General features: G+C 35.7%; 1 protein-coding gene and 1 long non-coding RNA gene across 11 annotated transcripts in view; one reads left to right on the top strand and one right to left on the bottom strand.

Moving 5' to 3' along the window:
• Positions 1 to 7,279: 7,279 nt before the first annotated feature.
• Positions 7,280 to 21,361, top strand: LOC138832884 (uncharacterized). The gene is made up of 4 exons (XR_011373722.1): positions 7,280 to 8,266; positions 9,946 to 9,996; positions 15,501 to 15,619; positions 21,166 to 21,361. It is a non-coding gene; the product is annotated as an uncharacterized lncRNA (long non-coding RNA).
• Mctp1 (multiple C2 and transmembrane domain containing 1) overlaps positions 9,293 to 26,830 on the bottom strand; it is a 530,774-nt gene continuing 513,236 nt past the window's right edge. For 6 of the 10 annotated variants that reach the window (XM_070031059.1, XM_070031063.1, XM_070031061.1 and 3 more), the window contains 4 exons: positions 21,356 to 21,465; positions 16,398 to 16,507; positions 14,760 to 14,857; positions 9,294 to 13,568 (listed from right to left, as the gene is read on the bottom strand). In XM_070031059.1, coding sequence (XP_069887160.1) covers positions 13,497 to 13,568; positions 14,760 to 14,857; positions 16,398 to 16,507; positions 21,356 to 21,465 — 390 coding nt within the window. In that variant the 3' untranslated portion in view covers positions 9,294 to 13,496. Of the gene's footprint in view, positions 13,569 to 14,759; positions 14,858 to 16,397; positions 16,508 to 21,355; positions 21,466 to 26,830 lie in introns of all 10 variants that reach the window. The other 4 variants (XM_070031064.1, XM_070031066.1, XM_070031065.1 and 1 more) reach the window with 3 other exon arrangements.

Below are 26,830 nucleotides of genomic sequence, written 5' to 3'. Positions count from 1 at the left end.
GGTGGCACTGTGGCTCAAGTGGTAAAGCACTACTAGGCTTGAGCAAAAGCAGCTCAAGGACGGTGCCCAAGCACTGACTTCAAGCAAACTCCACAACCAACCCCCCCCCCCAAGTGCTTTTATTACTTTACTAGTGAAGTAACTACCTAGGATTAGATTTCTTTGATAAACAGATACCATCAGCTTGATATCAGATGTAGTTTCAAATCTTGGTCTAGTTTGTTAATAACTAAATTAGAAGCAGCAGTCTTAAGTGAGCTTTGTTTTTCTTAGGTATCCTTGCAAATAACAAGTAACCTTGTCATGATAGAATTTAGACTGCCATTATCTGACAATAAGAATTACTGTCTTTCTAGTTCTTACCTGCTGTTTTGGTTGTAATGAATCACCTAAAACAGAAAGAAAGATTGTAATAGTTTAAGTTGGTGACTGCTAACCCTAACATTAGTTTTACTAGTAACTCTAAACTTAATTTTCAAAATTTGATGTTTCTTAAGAAATACTCATTTGGTTGAAATTATCATTAGCATTTTGTAATGTCTGCCAACTGAAAGCCTTGATGATATGCTTTGAAATACTCAAATCCTAATGAGTTCTCTGCCTCTAAGAATAGGATCTTGGTAAACACTTACCAGGTAAGCACTCTATAACTTGAGCTATGTCCCAGTTCTTTTTTGTTTGCTGTTTTACAGTGAGTGTCTTGACATTTTTGCTGACGCAGGTCACTGTGATTTTCCTAACTGTGCCTCCCACATAGCTGGCATTACAGGCATGAACTAACTGTACCTGGCTTGTTTGTTGAGATGGGGTTTCACTAGATGGGTTTTTTGTTTGTTTGTTTGTTTGCTAGATCTGGCCTCCAACCATGGTTCATCTAATCTCTACTTCCCAAATAGCTGTGTTTATAAATGTGAGCCTCTGTGCTTGCCCAATTTTGTTTGTTCTTTGTGCACACACACAATATATATACTATATATATATGATTTGCCTTAAATACATAATTGCCTTAAATCTGTTTGAGGAGTAGAGGAAATAAATTCTTAAAGCTAGAATAGTACTTCTGAGCCCTAGCCTTTCAGTTGGAGATGTCTCAAATTTATAACTGAAGAAAAAGTAGAGTAATGCTATTATTCTTCCTTATACCCTGACAGGTTTGATATCATAGTTCCACAGGATTTTAAAAGAACAAAAACAAAATAAAACCCTATTAAGAATCCTTACCACACCATAAAAATAAATAAATAAACCCTGGGAAGAGATTTTTGAGCTGTTAAGATTCAGCTTTTCCCCATGCAATATTTATTAGCAGTTCTGTAGAAAATATCTTTCTGTGGTATTCTGGGCCCTTAAAATTCTTAATTTCACTGAGCTAAATAAAGTGGTCCATGTATGTATTTTTGTAGTTCACTAACCTCAAGATGACCAGAAATGTGTTTATTCTATGTAAGTCAAATGTAAAATTATTATTTTGAATTCAACATTTCTTGAACACCTACCATGTACCAGGTGGCATGCATGACAGAAGCTGACTCTACAAAGAAGAAAAGGCTTACCATCTGGGAAGGTAAATTAGGAGTAAGTATTATGAGATGTGTTGTATGTATTCTTTTAAAAATAAAATTCATTTTATATGTTTCTAAAGTTCTCAGCAACAGTACTCTGCTGTACTTTTGAAATATGAAACAGTCGTGTGTAATTCTTTGATCAATATTATTTTAGCAGATTCATTTTAGTATAGATAGCAGGTAGGGTATGGTTAAGAATTACTCCTTATTCTTAGGTATATATAAGTATAGTATTGACAGTAGACTATTTTATATAAGCTGCAGAAAATACTTGTCCTTTTCCTTATTAGAGAAAGTCAGATGAATATATGGTAGAGTGTTTGCCTCGTATGCATGAAGCCCTGGGTTTGATTCCTCAGCACCACATAAACAGAAAAAGCTGGAGTGCTGTTGTAGTTCAAGTGGTAGAGTGCTAGCCTTGAGCAAAGAAACTCAGGGACAGTGACAAGCCCCTGAGTTCAAGCCCCAGGACTGGCTAAAAAGAAATGACAAATTTTAAAAGAAGATAGGAGGAATGTAAAGTCCTCATACCTTTGTAGAACTTTGTAGTTTAGGGATGAACTTGATGAGAGACTGTCATTGTCCTTGATCAGGGGAGAGGGATCTTATTAGAGGGACATGAGGAATGGTTGCCTGCTTAAGTTCCTCCTGGAACTTGCAAAACTCAGAATAATAATTTTTTTATAATTTGTATGAGTTAGAAAGACCAATGATGGTACTACTGGAATGAGGCTGTGCCTGGTAATGTCAAAACTGGAGACATAGTTAACTATTCCTTAGAAGTCAGATTATATTATCAAGAAATTCACTTTGTATGTTAAAATAAATTGCAGTAAGAGGATATATTTTGTTGGTTATTTGCTCTGGTAAAGATGTAGAAATCACTAGGCTATAAATGAATTAGAAAAGGTGTATTGTTTTACCTGGTTCTGAGCATACATCTTTAGGTTCTATTCAAAGACGACATTTTCAGAGGTTAAAAGAATTTCATAATGTTTGTGTAGAATTGTATAGAATTCTCCCTCTTATGGTAAATTTGAATTTTACAGAACATCCCAAATGATTATAGCATACTTTACAGCTTATAAAAACACCAAACTGCATAGATCCATATCTAGTTTTGTTTCTAGAGACATGAATTATGTGAATTGTTGGAGAAGAGAAAGCATTTCTCTAGAGTTACTCCAGATAGGCTTGTTAGCCTCTGATAACATCCAGATTTTTTTTTGAGAATATTTTATGTTATAAGTTCCTACAACCAGGTGTATAGTTTTTATTACAAATTATTTTTTATTTATTACTGGTCCTGAGGCTTGGACTCAGGGTCTGTGTACTGTCCCTAAGCTTCTTTGTGTTCAAGGCTGGCACCCTACCACTTGAGCCACACTGCCACTGTGGCTTTTTCTGAGTAAAATTTGGAGATAAAGAATCTCAGAGACTTTTCTGGCCAGACAGGTTTGAAACCACGATTCTCAGATCTCGGCCTCCTGAGTAGCTAGGATTATATGTGGGAGCCACTGGTGCCCAGCAACAACAAATTATTTTAAAATGTTTTTAAAGCCTAAGCAATAACCCTCATCACTAGATACAAATGACAAACATAATATTAAGTATATTTTTAAAATAAAGAACATTTTAAAATATGGACACATGTACACTTTATATATAATCTATGATAGAAGTACAGTGAACTTTTTGGTGTTATTTTTAACTTGTTTTTCTATAAGTAGCTGTACAAAAGGAGTTCCCATTCAACAGAGTAGTATATGAATACAATGAATCTTGATTAATGTAACCCTTCATTCTTCCCCATCTCTTCCAACCTGACCCCTTCCCTCAGATTTTTTAATGTTTTTTTATTGTGAAAATACTGTACAGAGGGGTTACAATTACATGAGTAAGGTAATAAGTACATTTCTTATCAAGAATTGTTGCCTCCTTTTTTTTCCCCTGCCCATCCCTGCCCTCCCATCTCCATGACTACACACCCCACATCCCCTGTACCAAAGTTGTAAAATTTGTTTTTCATTATAGCATCTTGTACATCTCATTGTTGCAATGGGTCTACCTGTATCCCAATTTGTTTTTTTCCCTTCCCCTTCCCAAATTATACCAACATCATATACAGTGATGTTGGGGAGGGACATACAAAGCAACAAAATCACCTTATAAATATGTTAGAAGCAATAGCAAGAAAGAAAAAACTTGTAGAATATGCATTGAATTTTATAAATGCATTCCTGCCCCCCTTCATTTGTCTAACACCTTTCCATTGATCTGCACACATACTTTTTTTTATTGTAAGGATGATATCAGAGGGGTTACATTTACATAAGGTAATGAGTACATACCTTGTTTAACTGTCTTACTCCCTCATTTTCTCCCATCTTTCCTCCCCCCTAACTCCCCTTTTCCCTAACGTTGTAAAGTTCACTTCCAACATAGTGTCTTGTGAGTATCCCCATTGCATTGGTTCACCCTTTGTCCTTTGTCTCATCATTTTTATTCCCCTTTCTTTCCCCAAATTAGACAATTCTATATACAAGACACAGGCTACCAAAATCAAAAATAGTGACAACAGGGGATAAGCCAAAGGGGGAGGGGGAAGAAATAACTTCACATAGTACATTAAAAAAGCAGAAACAGAAACGATAAAAAGCCTCTTGTTTCCATATCTTGGAGTTAATTCTGATTAGCATTTTATATGGTCATACAGTCAATGAACATAGTTGGTGCTGGTTGTTTTAGGGTGACCTTGTTTGTGATCCTTTAGGTAAATGCCCAGGAGTGAGATTGCTGGATCATAGGGGAGCTCTATGTTGAGTCTTTTGAGGAACCTCTATACTGCTTTCCAGAGTGGTTGAACCAGTTAACATTCCCACCAACAATGTAGGAGTGTAGTAGCATTCTCTTTTGGCCACATCCCCAATGGCATCTGTTATTTGTTTTCCTGATAATGGCCATTTTAACTGACGTGAGGTGGAATCTCAATATAATTTTGATTTGCATTTCTTTGATTTACGAGAGATGTTGAGCATTTCTTCATGTGTCTATTGGCTATTCTTATTTCTTCTTCAGGTAAGTCTCTTTAATTCCTTAGCCCATTCATTAATGGGGTGGTTGTTTTCTTGAGGATTGTGTTTGGGGGAAGGAGTTAATTTTTTGAGCTCTAGGCATATTTTTTATATGAAGCCCTTGTCTGTTGTATTGCTAATGAAGATCTCACAATCTGTGGGCTATTTATCTTGCTAGCTATGACCTTTGCCATGCACAAGGTCTGCAGTTTAATGCAATCCTATTTATCCAGCCTTTCTTTGATTTGTTGTATTTCTGGATCTTCATTTAGGAAGTTTCAACTTGTGTCAAGGAGCCCTAGTGTATCCCCTATCTCTTCCCTGTAATATTTTCAGGGTATGTGCTTACCTTGAGGTCTTTGATCCATTTGGAGTTGATTCTGTACATGCACACTTTTGAGTATTGATTGTATTTTATGTATTTTGTTGGACTGTTAGTCTTCCAAAGGAATTACATTGAGTTTTCCCTTAAATCTATCATTTCAGTTAATACGTTATGTGTACTTGGATATTTATGTAAGTTTTAAAGCTAGTGCTGAATTAAAATCAAATATTTAAGTCATCAGAATGACCAGTGATTTATTACAAAAACTAATCCTAATAAAATAGTTGTGTGTGTATATATATATATAACACATAGACCTTAATAAATGCATAGAACTCAAATAACTGTCTTCAATTAGAATTGAAAATTTTCTCAAGATTTTTGTGTGTTTGTTTCCTAGTCCTTTTTGGGATGTTAAAACCAGCTTTAGCACAGTTAATCATCATCCTTCCCAAATATCAAGTGAGCATAATTGCATTATTCATGTCAATAGAGAATGACTCCCTATTTTGGAATACATGAACTTATTCTCTCAAATAGTAGAGGTTAAACTGTTTAGCACATCCAGAAGACAAGTTGCTCTGAACTGAAAAATCTGAAATCCAGCTTGGAATTCACACCTATCCTACTGTCATTTGTCTTGTGAGTAGATTGATTAAAATTAGCATTGCTTCCCCATTCCTCTGTCCTTGAATGTAACAGTCTAGTTGAAGATAAAAGATTTTAGTTTGTTGTAAATGGTTCTGATTTTCAAGATCAGGTCCACAGTGGTTTATGATAGAACCCTTGATAATTTTTTCTAATTGCCAGAATGGTTTGATTTGCAATAGGCTTGTTTTTATTTTAGGGAAGGTACACCTTAGGTATGTAGCTTTGCCTTAAAGATGCATTTTTTGCTTTGTATTGTCTCTTTTACAACAGAATTACTGAGCAAGTTATAATGTGTTTTAAAGGACTTTCTGTGTAAACATAATAACAAAATTGTAAAGAAGAAAACTGGGCAAACGGATAAGGAAACTGGATATTGCTAGGCTCAAGGAGGTGAACATGATGGTGCAGTTCTATAATTCTAGCTAGTCCAGGGAATAAGGTTGAGATTCAAGAGTAGCCCAAGCAAAAGTTCTCAAGACTTGGGTTTTGGTGGTGTGTGCCTGTCATCCCAGCAACTTGATCCAGCCTGGCCCAGACAAAAATTAAGACCTGACTGGAAACATGAAAAAAGAACAGAGGACATGAAGATCCTAAATTTAAACCCAATACTGTCAATAATAAAGAAATTATGGTAAAGAAGGGGGCTACAATCTTGATAAGAAATGTATTCATTATCTTGTCCATGTAATTGTAACCCCTCTGTATGGTATTTTCACAATAAAAATAAAATTTAAATTAAAAAAAAATTATGGTAGAAAAATTTCCAAATGCTATTTAATATATTAATATCAGTGAATGCATACAGCCCAGTATGGTATCAAGAATGAACTATTTTTTTTGAAAATTTGAATAATTTTAGTAAAGGAAGAGTCTAGCTACTATTAGGTAAGATTCATTTTTTTAAATGAATGAAAATATACAGTTTCAGTGGTATCATAGAAACAGGCTGTTTTGTAAAAAAGAAAAATACTTAGTACCCTAAATTAGGTAGGTCTATTTGTTTTATTTCTTTCCCATCATTTTAGTTCTTTTAAACTTTTAAAAAATACTTTTATTTACTACTCAAACATGTTTTTCAAAGAGGTGGACTTTTAAATAGGTTGAAAACCATTTATTAACAATTCCCTAAATAATCACTAAAAACACTCATTATCTAAGTGTAATTAAAATTGTTCTAAATTAGTAAATACGCTAGTAGTAGATTTCATATAACTTTTCTATATAACTTTTGCTTTGGATGTTTCTTTTCACCTCTTGTTTTTTGGTTAAATGTCTCATTGTACAGCTGACCTTGAACTTTAACCTGTAGCTCCAGATGGCATAAAACTCACTTTTCTCATGCCTCTGCCTCTTAGGTGCTGGGATTCTCACAGCTAGCTACAAGGGTTTTTTTGTTAATGATTTGTATTTACTTACAATAGTAATGAATTTATTTTTACAGTAATGTTCCTTATCTCAGAGTCTTGAAATATTTTCAAAGTTGTTTTTATTTAAACTTTTATCTGCTGAATTTTTAAAAGACAAAGCTTTAAAATACTCAATTTTTCTTCAATGTGGAATGTAATTAAAATACAATTAATATGTAATATGCATTTCAAATTCACTTGTACTATCTACTGCTTAGAAAGTAAATATGACTAATCATAATCACTTCATAATAAGCTTTCTCTAGATTTCATTTTCAGCTACATTGGAACTCTTCTCATGTTTGGATGACAGTTTGCAAGTCAGTACTCTTTAGTAATATTCTTAATTTGCTAAAGATTAAGCTTTTCATGTGAAATCATGGTATCACTTATTTTTACTTTTCTGATTTTAGAAATACTGAAGGAAGCTTAAGAGAAGTGGAACTGTGGTTCAGCTTAAGAATTATGTATATTGTCTGAGAAGTCTTTTCATATTTAACTCAAACAGAGGGAGAAATGGTATGATTAAATAACTATATTTTTCAAAGGTTGTGCCTAACTGCCTTTGAAGGGAGTTCATTACTGTGATATTAGGAATTTTTTTTTCTTCATCATTGATCTTGGGGGGGAAATTTTATTTTATGACTTAACTATTTACAATATAAATGCTGATAGAAACAGCTGTCTAGTGAGAGAATTGAGATTTTCTTAGCATTGCTCTCTAGGACTTGCTGTTCTGCAACTCTCATGTGAATACCAGAAAAGTGGCTTCCTGTGTTAGGTACTGTTTTAATGTAGTGTAGCTCAAAGCAGTATATACATTCACTGGATACCACATTGTAAGTACAATACACTAACAAATATCAGTCTGTTTAGGTGGAATGATTTCTCAGCTGTTAGGGTTGTCACAGAGCCCAAGTACATGTGTTATTTTGAGCTAGCATCATAGTGCATAGGAACCAGTGGTTGGTATATGCCTGTCATCCCATAAGAGTAGATGTGTTTGGATCTTAGTTAAATTACTAAGTACAAAATGTTTCGTGGTCCACGCCCCCAAAATGTTTACTTTTTCCCTTATACGCCCTAGAAGGAAATTTTAAACAATCACACATGTCAAATAAAATGGACATCTCATTATTCTATTTTAAAACTTCAACTGATGCATAATATTTGACTTTTCTGCATAGGTTCTTACAAGGTCTTTCTGTGAAGAGAAACTTATGTTTGCAGTTATACCAGGATAAGGTAAGAGATAGGTACACCACTGTGTAAGTTTGGTCAGAAATTAGTGTTAGCTATGTCTCCTGTTATATAACATAATTTATTAAATAAACATATCCTCCATATAATAGGAACTGGAAACTTCTACACAGATTTTGACTTATATTTTTTCTTAATACAGTAGTGATTACAATTATAAGAAATATAATTATGTGGTTCCAGTTTGGTAATAGCTTTAAAAAGGATTTCTGAAATTGGGACAGATACTGGCATTTCCTTCCATTTGCCTCTCTTCTGTGGTCCAGCTGTCTGTTTAATAATGCGTGACTGTTGTCTCAGGTGTCTCCAGTAATGCAAAAGACATTAAGAATGGCTAGAGCCAAGTGTGCTCCTTTCTATATGAATTAGCTTTTCCTCCATACCTGTCATCATTTGAGTCCTGGCAAAATAAAAATACAACTTGATTCAAACAATTTTGAAGCTTGTCTTTGACCAGATTGTGCTTATATTATTATCTTTCCTCGCTAGTAGTGGGAGCTTTCATCCTTGGGTTTCAGGATCTCCCCAAAGTCAGTCCTCCTGGGAAATTGAGATTTTCTTGTTGCTCATAAACTCAAGTTTACCACTCCTTTTCTTGAAGAAACATTGAAAAGTCTACAAGGGTACTAAGTGCCTACTGAAACTATAGCATAGCTACTCACCTAAAATACCTGTAAAGCTCTCTGCCTAAGACACTTTTTTTTTTTTATGGTGGTGGTGGGGCCTAGGCACTGTCCCTCAGCTCTTCAGCTCAAGGCTAGTGCTCTACCACTTGAGCCACAGAGCCTCTTCCAGCTTTTTCTGCTTATATGGTGCTGAGGAAGCAAACCCAGGACCTCATGCATGCAAGGCAAGCACTCTACCACTGAGCCACCTTCCTAACCCTGCCTAAGACACTTTAAAATTGTTCATTGACTAGTGCAGAACAGCAGTGCCATTTGTTACTTTTTAAGGAAAAGGAGTCATAATGTGGTGACATTTGAAGACAAAACTAACCTGTAAAACCTTAAAACTAAGCTGGGTGCCAGTGGCTCATACCTGTAATCCTAACTACTCATGAGGCTGAGATCTGAGGATTGAGATTCAGAGCCAGATAGGTTGGGAAAGTCTGTGAGACTCTTATCTTCAATAAACTACTCCGAAAAGGCCAAGAGTGGCATTGTGGCTCAAATGGTAGAGTGTAGCCTTGAGCAAAAAGGAACTCAGGGACAGTGCCTTAAGTTCAAGTTCTAGGACAGGCAAAACAAAAAAACTTAAAACTGTGTCTTTAAAACTAATATTTTTTGTATGCATTTGTTCACTTTGGAGGGTTTTGTTGGCTTAGAATGTAAAAGAAGGATGTGACCAATTACATATTTAGTTTGATTTTTTGTAACATTTTCTTTTTGGTTCTTAACCCAGATCCCCTTAGGACAGTACAAATACAAAAATTGCATTGCTCATTTCTACATTATGTAAATAATTTGGATATTTATTTATTTGTGTAGTGTTTTCCATAATAAGATATTTTTCTTCAAATTTTTGAACCTCAGAAATTCAGCTGGACTAAATCTTGATCTGTGATTGCCACTGTATAAATTACCACCACCATGTGAATGTAGAATCTATGATATAAGAGTAATAGTTTTACCAGAAGAAATTGACAATTTTTTTTCTTTTTTGAGGTCTACTTATTATCCTGGGGAAAAACTACAAAAGAAAGAAATGACAGTAGTGTAAGTATTCGTTACATTATTTTTATGTGATTTTAATTCATACTCAACCAAGCTGTTACAAAAGTCTGACTACATGCTCTAATCAAACCAGTTAATAAATCAAATCAGTTATCTGTATATTTACACACAGTATTAGACATTTAAAGCCCCAATTAAATTCATACTAATTTAACAACACCTCCAGCCTTTCCACGAATTGTAATGGTGTTTCTTTCCATGTATTTCTATAGCATCAAGTACCTCACATTTTGTGTTTATTGCTAAGTACAAAATTTATAGCGTAAAAAACATTAAGCATCATCTGATAAGTTTACAAACTGTATAGCTTGGATAAGATTTGCTAATACAAAAGTGGGCTCTTGTCAACTTTAGAGATTTTTAGATGTTGAAATTCAAGTATTAAAAACAAAACCAAGGGACTGGAAAGGTGGCTTAGTGGTAGAGCACTTGCCTTGCATGCATGAGGCCCTGGGTTGGATTCCTCAGCACCACATAAGCAAAAAGAAAAAAGCCGGAAGTGACGCTGTGGCTCAAGTGGTAGAGCGCTAGCCTTGAGCTGAAGAGCTGAGGGACAGTGCCCAGGCCCAGAGTTCAGGCCCCACGACCGGACCCCCCAAAAAAAATAAAAAATAAAATAAAAACAAAACCAAAAACTCCTGTTTCTGGATAAAAAGTATACTAATGAGCTTTTCTTCATTTTAAATGCAGAAAAAAAAATCCTATAAAAGTTATCAGAAACATAATTAAGTTCTTAAACTCCAGGTTTGGTTTTAATATTTAATGGCTGTTTTGGCCATTGCTTTTGACAATTAATATAATAGGTCCTCAATAAATAATATCACAAAGCAAAGTCATTAAAAAAACTTCTTACTCATATTGTCTTAGAATGGTGTTTCAAAAATAACTTTGAATTCCCAGAACTCAACGTGGTACTTTGGTTTTTTTTTTCAGTTCTACCCTATATTCAAATTGTTTTTTTGTAGGTGAGGAAAAAGTTAAAATATGAATAGCTATGGATGGCTTATGTATTAACACAATAGTTATAAAAATTTGGAATATCTATAGGTGATGACTTTGAATTTAGTGACTAAAAGTTCCTGAGGATAATGATTTAGCATCTTATCTCAAGATCAGTTTCTCAAAACCCAAAACAAATTAAGCATTTCTTAAAACAAAAATGCACCTATATGAGAAAATTAGAATTTTACCAGATGTAGTCTGTTCTCAGGCTGTGAATGCAGTAGTTTATAAAAGCAATGATTTTTGCCTGATATGCATGCTTCAAGCTATTCTTGTATCTCCACTTCAATGGATACCTCACCACTCCAGTTTTATACAATAGGCAGGCTTTCAGGAAAAGCCCTGTCTTTTTCAAACCAAGTACATATTTCTCTGTGTTCTTTATAAAAATATGCAGTTGTTAGATAGCAAAAAAAAAAAAGTAAATACCTTAAAAATTAAGAAAAGTGAGGGAGAGAGGTAAGCTGGGAGGAGTGGGTAAGAAGAAATGTTGAAGGGGTGGTCACATTGATCAAGACACACTATATTCATAAACTGCTTTGTTGAATAACAACTCCTTTGTACAACTATTTAGAGATGAAAATATTTTTTAAATAAGCTCTCTATATTACCTTTATATCTTTAAAAAAATTTTAATGCATACAGTTCCCCATCTTAACCTCCCCCAGGTGAAAAAAAAAGTACTGATTATAATTTTTCTTTTGTATTTAATGCAGTGAATGTGTACTCAACATTACCATTGAACTAAACATCTGAAATCCAATACAAGGAAACAAATTAGTTGACTGTTAATGGTTACTATTCACATCTGAGGTTGTAGAATATCAGCCTTATAATATCTGAGTAGACATTGTCAAAACAAATCTCACACAAGGTATAATCAAAGGTTAATCCAAAACACATTATCTCAATAAACTTTAGTAACAGCTGCATGAAATAGTAGTATGTTTTTGCAACAAACAGTGATAATATGCAGATGTAAGCATGACATTTTTAAACATGATGCACTAAATAATTGTTTTTGACCTCAATATGCTCTATCTGTAGAAAGGGAATTTAATTGACATTCTTTCCAGCATAGTATAAATAGATCAAAATAGTTCTATTTTAAGAAATACTATTTAACAACATATCTCTAAAATAAAAATACTTTAAAAATCAGCTCTGATGAGATTTAAAGAATCTTCTTAGATTGAAACATATTTCTTGCTTTCTACTTTTCTGTTTTCCATCATTACCCTGACCTCTTTATTAATAAAGTAGTGCAAAACATTATCTGCAGCAATCTCAACTGAGATTAATTCCCGAGCAAGTCAGTGAAGTAAGTAAGACATTGTCACACACCAAATTATTTCTTCCTCCAGAGGTTATGTTCCTTAATACATCAGGGAGTTAGTTAAGTATAAAAGGTATGATAAGTCTTGGGATTGCAGTGTTTTAAGTATAGATTCTGTGGTAAGTACTGAAATGTTTTTAACATAACCCCACATAAGCAGTTTATCTTACAAAACAATATTTCATGCATTCATATTATCAAGAATGATGGCCTTTTTTCTTAAATGAATGTAATGAAATGTTGTCATAGCACACTGCATTCTCTTTTTACACAAAAAAACCCCACAAAAATCGGAAGTATGCATTAAAGCATTTTAGTAACCTAATAAGACAGCAGATACTTTTTTTCATTGAATATTTGAGATTGAACATTTAGATGCACAGAAGTATAATTTACCAAAAGCAGTATGGGTTTCATTTGCTACTATGTATAACAACTGAATTGGTTGGTGACTAACGCGGTATAAATTAAAGTAGTGGTAAATATAAAACTTTAGATAGGCAATCACTTATAAACCTGGCAGTATTTACGTTACATAGTTCTGGAGAGATTTTAAGGTTTTAGATGGAATGATAGAAGGCTCATTAAGTTTATTAAGTTTGCTTTACAGGATCTAAGATTGTCTTGAGGGTAAATATACCTGAATTTATTAGCTTAAAACCAACCTAATCATATGTTAGTAATTTGCACAGGAGTGAAAGTCAGGATCTAAGTTAATTCGAATTGTATCCATGATTACAGCTTTGGGATTTCCCCTTTTTGAATATAAAACATAGAAAATGGTAATGGATTTTCAGATAAAAAATAGTGACATTTAAAAAAAATTCTAAAATCAAGCTATTTTATGTAGATTTAATCAGAACACAACAATGTGTATCTTCCAGTGTTATCACCCTTACAGTTTTCTCTGACATATTAATTATCGCCAACAAGGCTTTCAAAGACTACTAGCAATACCTTTATCAATTCCGTACAATGGAAGTATATTTTCAAAAACATATGCCTTTTGTACAATATTTATAAATTTTCAATCATGATAAAAAGGCAAAATAAATACGAAGCAGAAAGGAAATTCTGCCGAGGCTGAAAGCTTTTTCTTTTATCTTCCCAAACAGATGCTGGTCTCCTCAGTTCTGGGAGCTGGCTAGCCAAGATTGTTTTTCTTCCTTTTATATGGGCTATGAGAAGGATCTGGTTTCAGCTCTTGGTATTGCACCTGTTTAAACAGAGTTCAGAGAAAGACTGGTCAGGTGGCCACTTTCTGAGGAAGTTGACAAGCAAAGGAATGAGAGACTGCTTGGAGGGGAAAGTACTCTCTCGAGGCTGAATGGGATCTCCAGCTAGGATACAGAAAACAGTACAGTGTTAGAGCTAGAATCAGAAGGAAAAACCTGCCAGCGATTTCATGAATCCTTATGTGAACTTAGTGTTAGTCTTCAATTACCATAACATTACATTAAAAGATAAATCAGCTCAATCTAATTTTGAAAGATTAGACAATGATTCTACACTTCGTTGTATAATCATATCTTTTCAGCCCACTGTTTAGTTGCAATAATACCACTTTCATTTGATATACATAACTTCCTGGGTTTTTTTATAAAATATTTTTACTCAGTTGATGGTAGTAGGCTCTAACTCCTCTAGGATATGCCTTAGTATTCAAAAGGTAGTCAACTTCTTCCTCATCTATCTGATTTTGAAATTATGGGTCAGCATGCATCTTTTGTTTGTGTGATATGGACAAATAGTTTATGGAAAAATGGTTTCTTTTATAAAAACCCAAACCTACCAGATGTCACTTACCGTCTAATAATATTCCTATTCTCAGTGGGAGCTAGTGGCTCACGCCTGTAATCCTAGCTACTTAGGAGGCTGAGATCTGAGGATCAGTTCAAAGCCAGCCTTATCTCCAGTTAATCACCAGAAATGACTCAAAGTAGTAGAGCACTAGCCTTGAGCAAAAGAGCTCAAGGACGTGCCCAGGCCCTGAGTTCAAGCCTCATAATTGAAAAAAAAAAAAGAATGAATATATATATATATATATATATATATATATATATGTATATTATATATTCCTGTTCTCCCCTCAGGTCATGATGATATCCTTTTCAGTTGACCTTAGCTTGGAGGAGGATTCTCCCCAAGATTATTGGTAGGTTTTTTTAGAACCTAAATATATTTAGTCAGTTTCCCAGAGGAACAGATAAACAGAATGCTAGTAGATTTTTCATATAATCTACTCTTATTATTGGTTATTTGAAAGTTTTTTTTTTCTGATTGGTAAAATCTGCTGTAGGATTTATTAACTTACCTGATTAAAGCCTTTCACATTAAAAGGATTTAAAGGTTAAAATCCAGTGCCACACTACATTAAATAGCAGTAATAATAATAAAACCTACATACCACTTGTACATCTGAAGGAACTCTGGAAAGGAAGTCAAGTAGTTCATTGTTATCAATTGCATATGGGCTCCGAAGCTTTTTTGTAAATTTATTGATGCCTAAAAAAAAAGTGATAGGTCAAATATTACTGAGATCCATAGTTTGTGACTGCTCTGAAGATCTAGCTTGTATCTAGGCTTATTGAGAAACCAAGGCTTCTTCCTCCATCTATCTCCACCCTTTCTCCTACCATTTTCCTCATTCTCTCCCCTTCCTTCCAGTGGCTGCTTTTTCTCTCTGCATTTTAGTAGCTCCTTCCCATCAGGCAAGGCTATTTGGATGGAAGAACTGAGCAATATTGTGCTTTTTCTCTCTTTGTTAGAGTTTAGAAAACACATTTTCTTTCTTGTTTTATTTGTGATGAAGTTTTGATTCAGATTGTTTAGTCAAGACCATCTAATTTTGGGGGTGGGGTGGGGAAGACATATATAAATGCGTATTATAATACAAACATCTAGAAAATGCATAACCTTGATTATTTTCAAACCTGTAATGAAAGACGGATTGCTTCAGCTCTTAGAAAAAATAACACTGGTTGAAAAAACTGAGGCATAAGCCAGAGCATCTTGGCCCTTGATGTAGTTCATCAAAACTTAGGTCTTCGATTTCTGGACAGTATTTCAGCAGTCACCTACCACTGAAGTAATACTGTTTAATTCTTGTTTAATTCTTATTTCATCTGATGAAACACATACTTTTAAGACAACTACCAAGTGAGGCCACTGCAGATTACATGGCCAGATGTCTCCAGTGAGCTGCAGTTTCTAAAAATCTGGAGAGGGAAAGTCTCACTTATCACAAGAGATACAGCAAGTCTAACCGTAAGTATTTAGGTGATACTAACAAAACAGTGTTGCTTTAAATATCAGAGAAAGGAATGAAAGTGAGTGAAAGTCTACGGTTTCAGAGAAATGGAAATAAAATCATTTGAGAAGGATGCTGGAACCCACTTCCTCCTAAACGGAGCCTATGTGCATAAGAATTGTTGGCATACAGCAAAATTGCATTAAAAATTACCTTTAAAGGTAGGTTTTTGTAGAAGCATTCTTATTTAGCAGGTTTGCATGTATGTGTGTTTATTTTGGGTTTGTTTGGGGGAGTTTTTGTTAGTTTGTTGGTCCCTGAGCTCCTAAGTATCAACAGTCCTTTTCCTGAATCCTAAAGGTGACCTCTTAAGTAAGGAGTTCTGGATAAGTACCATGTTTACATAGACTTCCACAAGATAAAGTACCACAGCACAAACAATATTGTCTTAAATATACTATATGGATCAAAATGCCTCTGTTTGTGTATAAGTGGTGAAAATAAATCAGAGTGGTATCTAGACAAAAGTCACACTTTTATATATGAAGAATCTGCACAACTGCATGTTTGTAGTATGATGGAGCCAAGGGTGACGGATAAGAAAAATGCATCTTGAAAGTAGATCTAAATCTTTATACTGTTGTGATTTTTAACTGACTTGTCTCTTTTCATCATGGAATAGCTACATGACCATAAATACAAGAAAGTGCTGGCAGTATAACTCATACCTTAAAAATAGTTTATTCTTAGCAGCTACAACAGTTTTTAGAAAAGAAAAAGAAAGGTCTTACTTACCCCAGACAAGGACAATGTATCTCAGTGGGATGAAGTACAGGATGACTGTGAACATACAGAGGGCTACAATGGCCAGCCAACTTAAGAATGGGACAGTCCAGTTGAAAGTACTGAATGAAAAATTAACACATCAGGGATCTGAGCACTTCACACCTTTTTTCAAACAAAAATTAAAATAACTGATTCTGACTGACTTGGGACCTATGCATTTCTCTATGGAATTTTAGTATACTGTCAGAGGACACAAGTTACTCGTAAGCTCTTCCACTCCCAAGTATAGCATCTGATGGCATTACACTACTTTGATGCCTTCCAAATGGTTAAAATTGTTTTTCTACTGCTAAAATGAGTATCTAGCATTAAAATTGTGTACAATGGAATGCTTCAAGGCCTACCATTCTCAGTATCCCCTACACATTCTCAGTGTACCCCTACACTGGGAATGCTTCCAGTAATTATTGAGCATGCATTTCTTACAGGTTTGTGTAAACCCTCTGAATTTTAGATGTCATTCAAGGACTCACTTCCTACTTAGCTATGTTTCACATGAAACTGGAAATCAGAAAAAGAGAAAGGGGCGGGGAAGGTGGCTCAGTGGTAGAGCGCTTGCCTTGCAAGCCAGAGACCCTGGGTTCGATTCCTCAGTACCACATAAGCAGAAAAAAAAGCCAGAAGTGGTGCTGTGGCTCAAGCGGTAGAGCGCTAGCCTTGAGCTGAAGAGCTGAGGGACAGTGCCCAGGCCCAGAGTTCAGGTCCCACGACCAGACCCCCCCCCCCAAAAAAAAAAGAGAGAGAGAGAAAAAGAGGACAAAGGAGTTAGTTTAGTACAACTAAACTTGCTAACATTGCCTTTTTCCCCAGAAATATATGGATAATTAAAAATGAAGTCAGCATTGCTTACTGTTTTCCATGTATATACCCGGCATAGGAGGGCTATAGTATGTAGTGATTTTTGTGAGAAACTGTAAAGGGAGTTCAAGCCAGAAAAGTGTGACTAATAGTAGACAGTGTTGCTGTACTGCTGGTAATTGAAATTGTGAAGGGCTGGACAAGAGAAGGCTATGATACAGTATCAGCAGTAACTTTGGAACAAGCACAGAACCAAGGTCAAGGACCAGAAGCAGTGGAGTTACAATAAGATGATTAAGGAAATGGAAATGCAAAATAATTTAATGGAAGCAATAAAAATGAAGTAGAGAATCAGGAATATGGAAAATGGAAAGACAACTCATGTAAGCCTTTTTTTGTAAAAGTTCTGTGGTTAATCTGATAATTTTTAAGAGTGAGTAACAAAATCACATACGAATAGAAATGACTGTGGAGGGGCTGTGAAGGTGGCTCAGTGGTAGAGCCCTTGCCTTGTCCTGGGTTTGATTCCTCAGCACCACATAAGCAAAAAGAAAAAAGCCGGAAGCGGCGCTGTGGCTCAAGTGGTAGAGCACTAGCCTTGAGCTGAAGAGCTGAGGGACAGCGCCCGGGCCCAGAGTTCAGGCCCCACGAGCGGACTCCCCCCACCAAAAAAAAAAAAGAAATGACTGTGGAGCCTGCAATGAGTGAATACATAAATCATGGCACACTATGGCATTCTTTGAAATCTTCATGCTAACTACCAGAAAGAAACTAACATTATGTTCATTGACTTAGCATGACAATTTAACAAAAAGACCCAAAAAGCTTGCAGGTTTTGAGCAGTTTCAAAGACTAGATTCCATTATATGATTTTAGTTGCATCAACCTCTACTCCTCAGTTTCTTCCTGAATAACATAAGAGCTTTCCATCTAGAGTTGCATACTTAAAGGTCATATTATAGCCAGGCTTGTAATTCTAGTTACAGAAGAAGGCAGAGGTAGGAGAACACGAATTTTGAGGCCAGGCCTGGCAAAATTTGAGGCCATCCTTGGCTAAGTTCCAGAGACCTATCTTAGAACAAAAGAAAGGCTGAAGACATTGCTCAAGTGATGAGCACTTGAAAGCACTTGATTCAGTCCCAAGTCTACAGGAAAAAAGGGCAACAACAGTGATACTGTTAGAAATAATCAACTCTAGTAGGATTCTAAAGTATGACATTTCTTTCAAGGCATTAAGAAGGGCTCCAAAGACACTTCAGAAAAATAGGAAATTGTACATGATGCAGATAAATGTTCATGTTTAATTTTGCTTTCCTATTTGTCACTTGGAGTAGGATGTTCTGATTAAGTTTGACTTAAAAAAAAAAAAAAAAAAAAAAAACTGCTACCCAGGCACTAGTGGCTCATACCTGTAATCCTAGCTACTCAGGAGGCTGAGATCTGAGGATCACTTTTCAAAGCCAATCCTGGGCAGAAAAGTCTGTGAGTCTCTTATCTCCAATAAACCACTAGAAAACCAGAATGGCGCTGTGGCTCAAGCAGTAGAGCTCTTGCCTTGAGCTGAAGAGAGCAGGGACAGCGCCCAACCTAAGTTCAAGCCCCATGACCGACCCAAAAAAAAAAAAAAAAATTCTAAGAAATTTCATTCACAAACTAATACTTAAGAGTTGTTCCTGGGCTGGGAAGGTGGCTCAGTGGTAGAGTGCTTGCCTTGCATGAATGAGGCCCTAGGTTCAATTCCTCAGCACCACATACAGCAGAAAAAGCCAGAAGTGGTGCTGTGGCCCTAGTGGTAGGGAACTAGCCTTGAGCTGAAGAGCTAAGGGACAGCGCCCAGGCCCAAAGTTAAGGCTCTACAACCGGCAAAAAAAAAAAAAAAAAAAAAAAGTTGTTCCTTAGCTTTATGGTAAAGTGCTTATTCTGGGTTTTGTGGCTTATCACCTGTTTTACTAGAAAAAAAATTTTTTTAGTAGAGATCCATAGTTGAGTCTCTGATTTGCATGTTTTCAGTAACCCTTAGAAGTTGGGCTTTTTTCTTTGCTTCCTTCCTTTCTTTGAGATGGTCTCATACTGAAGTTTAAGCTGGCCTCAAACTCTCAATCCTTCTGCCTCTGCCTCTCCCTCCTATGTGAAGGGATTACAGACATTTGTCACCATACCCAGCTGGCTGGCTTCTCTGTATTTGATCTTTCTCTTATGGTCAACATCAGTACCTAGTAACTGTCAGCAAGTGAAGGATCATGACCTCTCTCCTTGATGGACACTGGGTTCTTTCCTTGATTTTTGTGAAAATAGAAGGCTGAGAGTCCGCTTGCTTTCCTGTGGCTCAGTTCAGAGATATCCATCACACTACTCCATGTGTGAAGGCATTTCAAAATATCAGAAAACCTTCATTTTGGGCAGAGCCACTGAAGGACTCCGTATTGGAAGGACAAATGGTAAAGAATTCTCACCATGTAGCTAATGGTAGGTGGAAAAGGCTTGCCCTTTTTCTTTTCCACACTCTGCATTATGAAATCTAAATCTAGAAAACGCTCTTTTCCCAAGATAGTTCTGGAATGATTATTTAGTAACAAGATGTGGTATTTATAATAGAGACTTGATTTTTGTGCTTAAAGATTGCATCTGAATCTGCTTTCTTGATGTGTTTTTGAATTTGTTTTATTATTGTTATGCAGAAAAGATGGTGCCTACAGGACTCACTAGCTGTTATTACTATACTTGTATCTTAGCATGGCAAATTCTACAACATCAGGATTTCCCCAAGACTGTTCTAACCACAAGGATCCAGTCTTAATCCTTCCTCTGACCATCAGATTTTGTAGCCAAACATCTGTTCAGAACCCTCCAACCACACACAATTACAAATTTGTCTTTTCTCATTCAAGCATTCATTAACATATATTGTAGTCCCAGAGAATGGTCCAAAAGTTAGGGCTTCATACCTAATACTTAATGATAAAGTATGTGGGGCAAGGGAACATTCTTGGGGATACAAATAACACAAAAGAAGAGAGAAAAGACATAGGAATGGATCTTTCTTTACAAGTCAGACTGAGTTGCTTAGAGGCACATTTGAGAATGAGAGGAAGGCTGTTTTCTCTAAAGTAATAATAGAAGAAAGTGGAAACTCAGCACACATGCATATGTGAAAACATATTAAATAAAAAAATTATCCAACATAAAATGCATTATCCCTTGCATTGTGAAAGGCACCAGATGAATGACTCATACCTTTGGTTTAAATAATTTAGTCCTTTCAAATTCTGTGTATGTCTTACATTTAAATATGCAGGAAACTTTTGGTTTGGATGATAAACAATGCATAGATATATGAAACTAAAACAAAACGTGGTTTTTCACCATTTTTTGAATAGGTCATTAGGAATTGTTATATAGGCCACTTTTCACATATCTTTAACTCATAATCAATTATAAATCTACCTTTTTGTAAGTAAACAATGGTTTTCATTGATCAAGATGCATTGTATTCATAAACTGCTCTGTTAGAAACTAAAATAAAATGTATAAACAAAACTTAAAATAGAGCACAATGTAAAATTAAGAAAGTGTCTTAATTTCAATACTTCTAAAAATTAAAGGGATTCTATTTTTATTTTAAAAATTTGGTGATTTCTAAATGATAAAACATTGGCTTATTAATTTCAGCTGTTTAAAAAATTAAGGATTATTACAATTAGTACCAATTGTGTTATTTAGAAAATCCTGATCAAAATAACTAGAATAATAATAAAGTGCAAGTATCTGATTACCTGAATCCTTGTTTTGTTTGCTTTTTCCTTATATCCTGATTTTGTATTTAAGAACAGTCTTTCACTGTGAAAAATGTGCTAAAATTTAGGACAGTGTTATTTCTTCAAAACTAACTTCTTTCCAACCAATATGTTCTACATTTCAGGAAGGAAATTGACAGAACTTCCATAAAACCAAAGACTGGCAGAAACAAAGTAAATAATGATGAAACTGAGCTACAGATCACCCAGAAGAAGTATCTCCTTCCAAAAAAAACTGTGGCATTTCACTCTCTGAGAAACAAATGGAAATCCTGTCCCATAGAAGGCCAAGGCTTACATGTCAGCATCACTTACTTTTTTATCCTTTCGCCAAAGGAAGCCACTTCATCTAGGATGTTCTGGACACTAACACATACCTCTTGGATGGCATAGATTTTATTTATAAATCCCTTTTTTTCACTGTCCTAAAATTAAATAAGAAATTTTGTATGAGTAAAAGGTATTCTTTATAAAGTGCTTGGATTCTTTGGGTTTTTTATCTGTGGATATATAAATAGATGATTGGAGCTTATAAAATTTTCAAAAGAAAGGTCATGAAAAAAGATAATCAGCATTATGGACCCACACAATATTGAACTTGAATTCTGTTTGGTGAGCAGAAGCATCATGGGAGTTGGAGGACCAGGTTTGAGAGGGAAGGTCTGAGAAGCTGGTATTTCCACTGAGCCAGGACCCACCATGACTCTACTCAGCAATCCTAAATTTTTTAGCCCATGACCCAGAGACGTAAATTTGGTTTGTGGCTCCAGATATTTCAACAGCAGAAAATGCTGGTTGCTGTTAAGAGTACCTGTGAGCAATTTAAACAAAACAATTACAAGGGCATCTAAAATCAACTGAGACACTTTGACATACCCAGCCTGATCTCCCTCTTTAATACTTTCATATGTTACATAGTAGCCTATACATTAGTCAGGAGTCTAACTAAACATTTCCCCTCCTTTTGTACTTGGTTCATTTTACAACTCTGCTCAATTTAAACAGAGCTTCAGGGAATGGGGGAGTTGGGATTAAGCCTGAAGCATCCAGAAAAGTGGTATGAGCCTAAAATGTGCACATATTTTGTACTTTTAGACCCAGAGGAAGAACTAGTGGTGGCCTTTCACAATTGAAAATTCTGCTTAGTAGCCTGGCATCACAGGCACTTGCCTAGGCTGTTTGATGGAGACCATCCAACCCTGATTCCATGACTCCATTCCTCCTTGCCAACTTGAACATCTATGGAAATGTAGATCCAATTTCATTACATCTTTTGAAAACTTGTATACTATGCCAGAACACTTGAGACCTCATGTGGCAGTCAGTGCTTGCTGAAAGCAGCCAGGAAGCTAGAATAATAATGTCATGTTGCACATTTACATACTTTCATTTCAGAAGAGTTGAGAGCACTTTTACACTCTGAACACTTGGCCACCTAAAAACCAAGCAAGAATGAAGCATGGATATACAGATACCTTCCAAGGAACAAGTGGTACACTGGACCAACGGCATATGGACCAAACAAATCTAGTACATCAGTTACTTTGAGCGGTTCAAATTTAATTGCCAAGGGGATTACCAAAACAGTTTGTCAGTGAAGCACATGAGACACAAAGGTTTTGTTTTGTTTTGTCGTGGGGCTTGAACTCTGGGCTTGGGTGCTATCAGCTGTTCAGCTCAAGGTGAACGCTATACCACTTGAGCCACAGCGCATTTCCGGTTTTCTAGTGGTTTATTGGAGATGATAGTCTCATCGACTTTCCTGCCCGGGTTGGCCTTGAACCGTGTAGTCTCCTGAGTAGCTAGGATTACAGGCGTGAGCCACGGGCACCCGGCACAAAGGTTTTTTGTGTTTTAACAGTGTAGGAAACAACTAGCTACTCTTCAGTGTTTTATTATCTCCAAAATCACATGACTAGATGCATCCATTTTGTTTACTTCCTTTTCATTTAATCAAACATTACTTTTACTTATGTGATTGATTGCACACTTTGGAATAAAATGAATAACTACTGGGTCTGGCTGATTCTTAACTACCGAGTTCCTCTGTTCTTAAGCACAGCTAAGTTCTTTGTCTTTTAAACAAAGTACTCTTCTAACGATTTATTCTGTACATAGTAAAGGAACTAGCAGACTTGGGAGAGGGTGTCAGTGGTGGTAAAATACATGCTTGGAATGTACAAGGCCCTAGGTTCAATCTTTAGCACAAAAAAAAAAAAAAAGGAAGAAACAAAAAATGAAGTCAACCATTCTGGTTCTTCAATTAAAGTCCATTGTGAATAAGGTATTTCTAGTTCAAAATTGTGTTACTCTTTCACAGTGACAAAATATATAACATACTTAAGCATAATCAAGAAATTTACAAAATCTATGAAAATGGATACTGTATTTCTATATTACAGTACTGAATAGAAAAGTTTTTTTCAGTTAAATATAGATAAATATGAATAATTTTGGTTTCAAGTATATTACTCAGCAATTGTATTAACTACATGAAGAATATTATGTTAAAAACTACTTGAGATAACCAAAAATCTACCTAGATTACCTCAGATACCTCCAAAAATACCCTAGATTGATTTTTAAAAGAAAAATGAATCATAAAGTACAGGTGTTTTACTAACTTCATACTAGGAAAGCATCTTGAGCACTTAAATATTTTGATAGCAGTGGTTACATTAAAAACTATGTCAAAGGTATAAACTAACCACAGCTGGAGTTGGGATGTAGCTCAGGATTACAATATGCAAATCACTTGGATTTTTTAAAAAGGCTAAGTGGGAAGCAATTTATAAGAAATTAACAGAAATGATGGGATGTTATTTCTAATATAGTTAATAATTACATTCAAAATTATGGATGTAAACATGCATTTTCAGATGTGAATTGTTTTTAATTTTTAACAAAAATCATTAACATACTGAGTGGAATTAATTATAAAACCAAAACATTTAACAGGATGCCAGTGACTCAGACTTGTAATTCTAGGTACTCAGGGGACGTAAATACAAAGGATCATGGTTTAGAGCCAGTCTGGGCAGATACATCCTCAACACTCCATCCATCTGCAAGCTAACCATCAAAATACAGCCGGGGATGTGGGAGGAGGGGAGTATGGTAGAGGGTCAGCTGAAGAAGCTCAAGGCCCCAAGTTCAAACCCTACCACCAGAAAAAAAAAGTGTGTGTGTGGGGGGGGGAAGCTTAGCAAAATACAATCAGATAGAATTTAAAAATAAATTTGATGTGGGTGCTGGTGGCTCATGCCTGTGATCCTAGCTACTCAGGAGGCTGAGATCTGAGCATGGTGGTTCAAAGTCCCTGAGACTTATCTCCAATAAACCACCAGACAACTGCTAGTGGCACTGTGGTTCAAGGGGTAGAGTGCTAGACTTGAACTGAAGAGCTCAGGGCCAGGACCCAGGCCCAGTGTTCCAGAGTTCAATCCCCACTACCAACCTAAATAAATAAATGAATTTTGAAGCCAAACTCCAGTGGCAATCGCCATTCCGTCAGCCCAGGCAGAAAAAGTCCCCAGTTAACCACTCAATAACCAGAAGTGGTGGTATTGCTCAAGTGGTAGAGTGCTCGCTTTGAGCACAAAAAAGCTTAGGGATAGTGCACAGGCCCTGAGTTCTAGCCCCACAATTGACAACAAAATATATTAAATAAATTTGATGTATAATATCCTTATTTTTAAAATGGTTTTGTTGGGGGCTGGGATGGTGGCTCAGTGGTACAGTGTTTGCCTTGCATGTATGAGGCCCTGGGTTCGATTCCTCAGCACCAAATAAGCAGGAAAAAACCAAAGTGGTGCTGTGGCTCACGTGGTAGAGCTCTCGCCTTGAGATGAGGGACAGTGCCCAGGCCCAGAGTTCAGGCACCACGACTGACCAAAAAAACAACAACAAAAAAAATCAATAAAATTGTTGTGTTGGAGAAAAAGTGAAGAATATTCAGGTAATGGAACCAACTTCATACCTTCTTGTAATGATTCAAAATCTGCAATATGTTTTACTTTTATAATCAAAATATTCCCCAACAAGAAGCATTAAATGAATTAGAAGTTACTTAACATGGTTTTACTTTGGGTTTTTTAAACTATGTATTTTTATGCCTATCTTACTTTCTGAAAAAAAAATAGAAATGCTATTAAACATTGTTCTGAGCTCAAGCCCAGTACTGACCGCCCTCCCCCCGAAAAAAAAAAAAAAAAAAATTATAAAGATGACTGTTTAGTTTTGGAACCGAAGTAAAGGAAGCGTAATCAAATGGTAAAGTGCCAGCCTTGGGTGAAAAGCTAAGGCTCTGAATTCAAACCCTGGTACACACACGCACACACACGCACACACACACACACACACACACACAGTGCTCATTGGCAACTACTTCACTATTTTTCTCTAGAAACATTTGACTGAGTTTGTAACTGATCCACTTTAGAGTCTATCCACAATATTGTTATTTCTCTCTCCTATCCAAGACAGCTTCAGTTCTTCCACCAGAAGCACAGCAAGATAAAGAAGAAAAAAAAAGCTGGAAATACAGTATTTAGAAATGTGTGGACAGCATGATCTAGTCTTGAAGCTCATCAAGCAGCAAGAAAATGACATCTAAAAATTTGATTCATTAGTGGAAACTGAAAGGTATGGTTTTGTTTTTCTTGTTGACGGTGGCAGTTTGTTTTGTTTTTATGCTGATACTGGGGCTTCAACTCAGGACTTCCTGCTTTTTCACTCAATGCTGTCACACTACCATTTGAGCCACCACTCCACTTGTGGATTTTTACTGGCTAAGTGGAGATAAGAGTCTCAGATTTATCTCCCCAGACTGACTATGAACCTTGGTCCTCAAATCTCAGTCTCCCCTGCAACTAGGATTACAGGCATGAGCAACAAGACCCTGACTCGGAACACACTGTTTAATGTCAACAATGTGATGCACAGGCATTAAAAATTGGCCTTCATTAATAGAATGTGTCATTTAAGCCAAGTACAAAGGATTTTAGTAGCTACTATAAAATTCCAAGTGTTGCTGTATAAGATTATTGGCTAAAATTCTTTTAAAGTCAGATTACCCTTAATTTTATTCAGCTCTCTTGCTGTTCCAGCCCAGATGCCCCTCTTATACCTTTAGCCACCAGGAGATGGTATGTCTGTGATAAAATTTGGGGGAGCAAAGCATACATTTTACTTTAAAATCTTTCATCAGATCTATACTCCTCTACTGTGGTCTCCAACAAATGTAGTAATTACTCTTTATATACAGTATATGACCCAGAACTACAGTGGGTAATGGAATTGCTCTGTGTTGCATTCCAATATTTCATACTTTTCTCCTAATGTTCAATACTTTATTAGTAGAGAATAAATTGGTACATTTCTTTTATTGTCATTTTTGCTTTCCTTTATAAACCAGCATGGATGAAAGAAATAGCTTAGGGTAGTTAATCATCCAAAGGCTAGGTAGTGACACTAGTTTCTTTGAAAAAAATCAAAAAGCATTATTATGTTTTCTCTTGAACATGAAAAAAACTACTGCCCCCCAAAATAGCTGTAACTGTAAATCTGAGATGTTATGACAATATATTTATATTGCACAACTACAAATTATTCTATGCAGTTTTCCTACATTTTATTAGTACATATGAGTACATAGACAAGGGGGGGTTACTTTGACTTATCATATGTCCATATATATGTACAATGTACCTTGATCACTGACCCCTCTCTCATTCTCCCACATCTACCCCTGTGCCAGCCAATCTCAATAAACTTCATTGTTCCATGTTT

The sequence above is a fragment of the Dipodomys merriami genome, unplaced genomic scaffold (genome assembly GCF_024711535.1).
Source record: "Dipodomys merriami isolate MVZ:Mamm:240054 unplaced genomic scaffold, mDipMer1.0.p SCAF_20, whole genome shotgun sequence".
In the NCBI taxonomy this organism is placed as follows: Eukaryota; Metazoa; Chordata; class Mammalia; order Rodentia; family Heteromyidae; genus Dipodomys; species Dipodomys merriami.
Note: the sequence above shows the minus strand (reverse complement) of the source record. Positions and strands in the feature narration are given on the sequence as shown.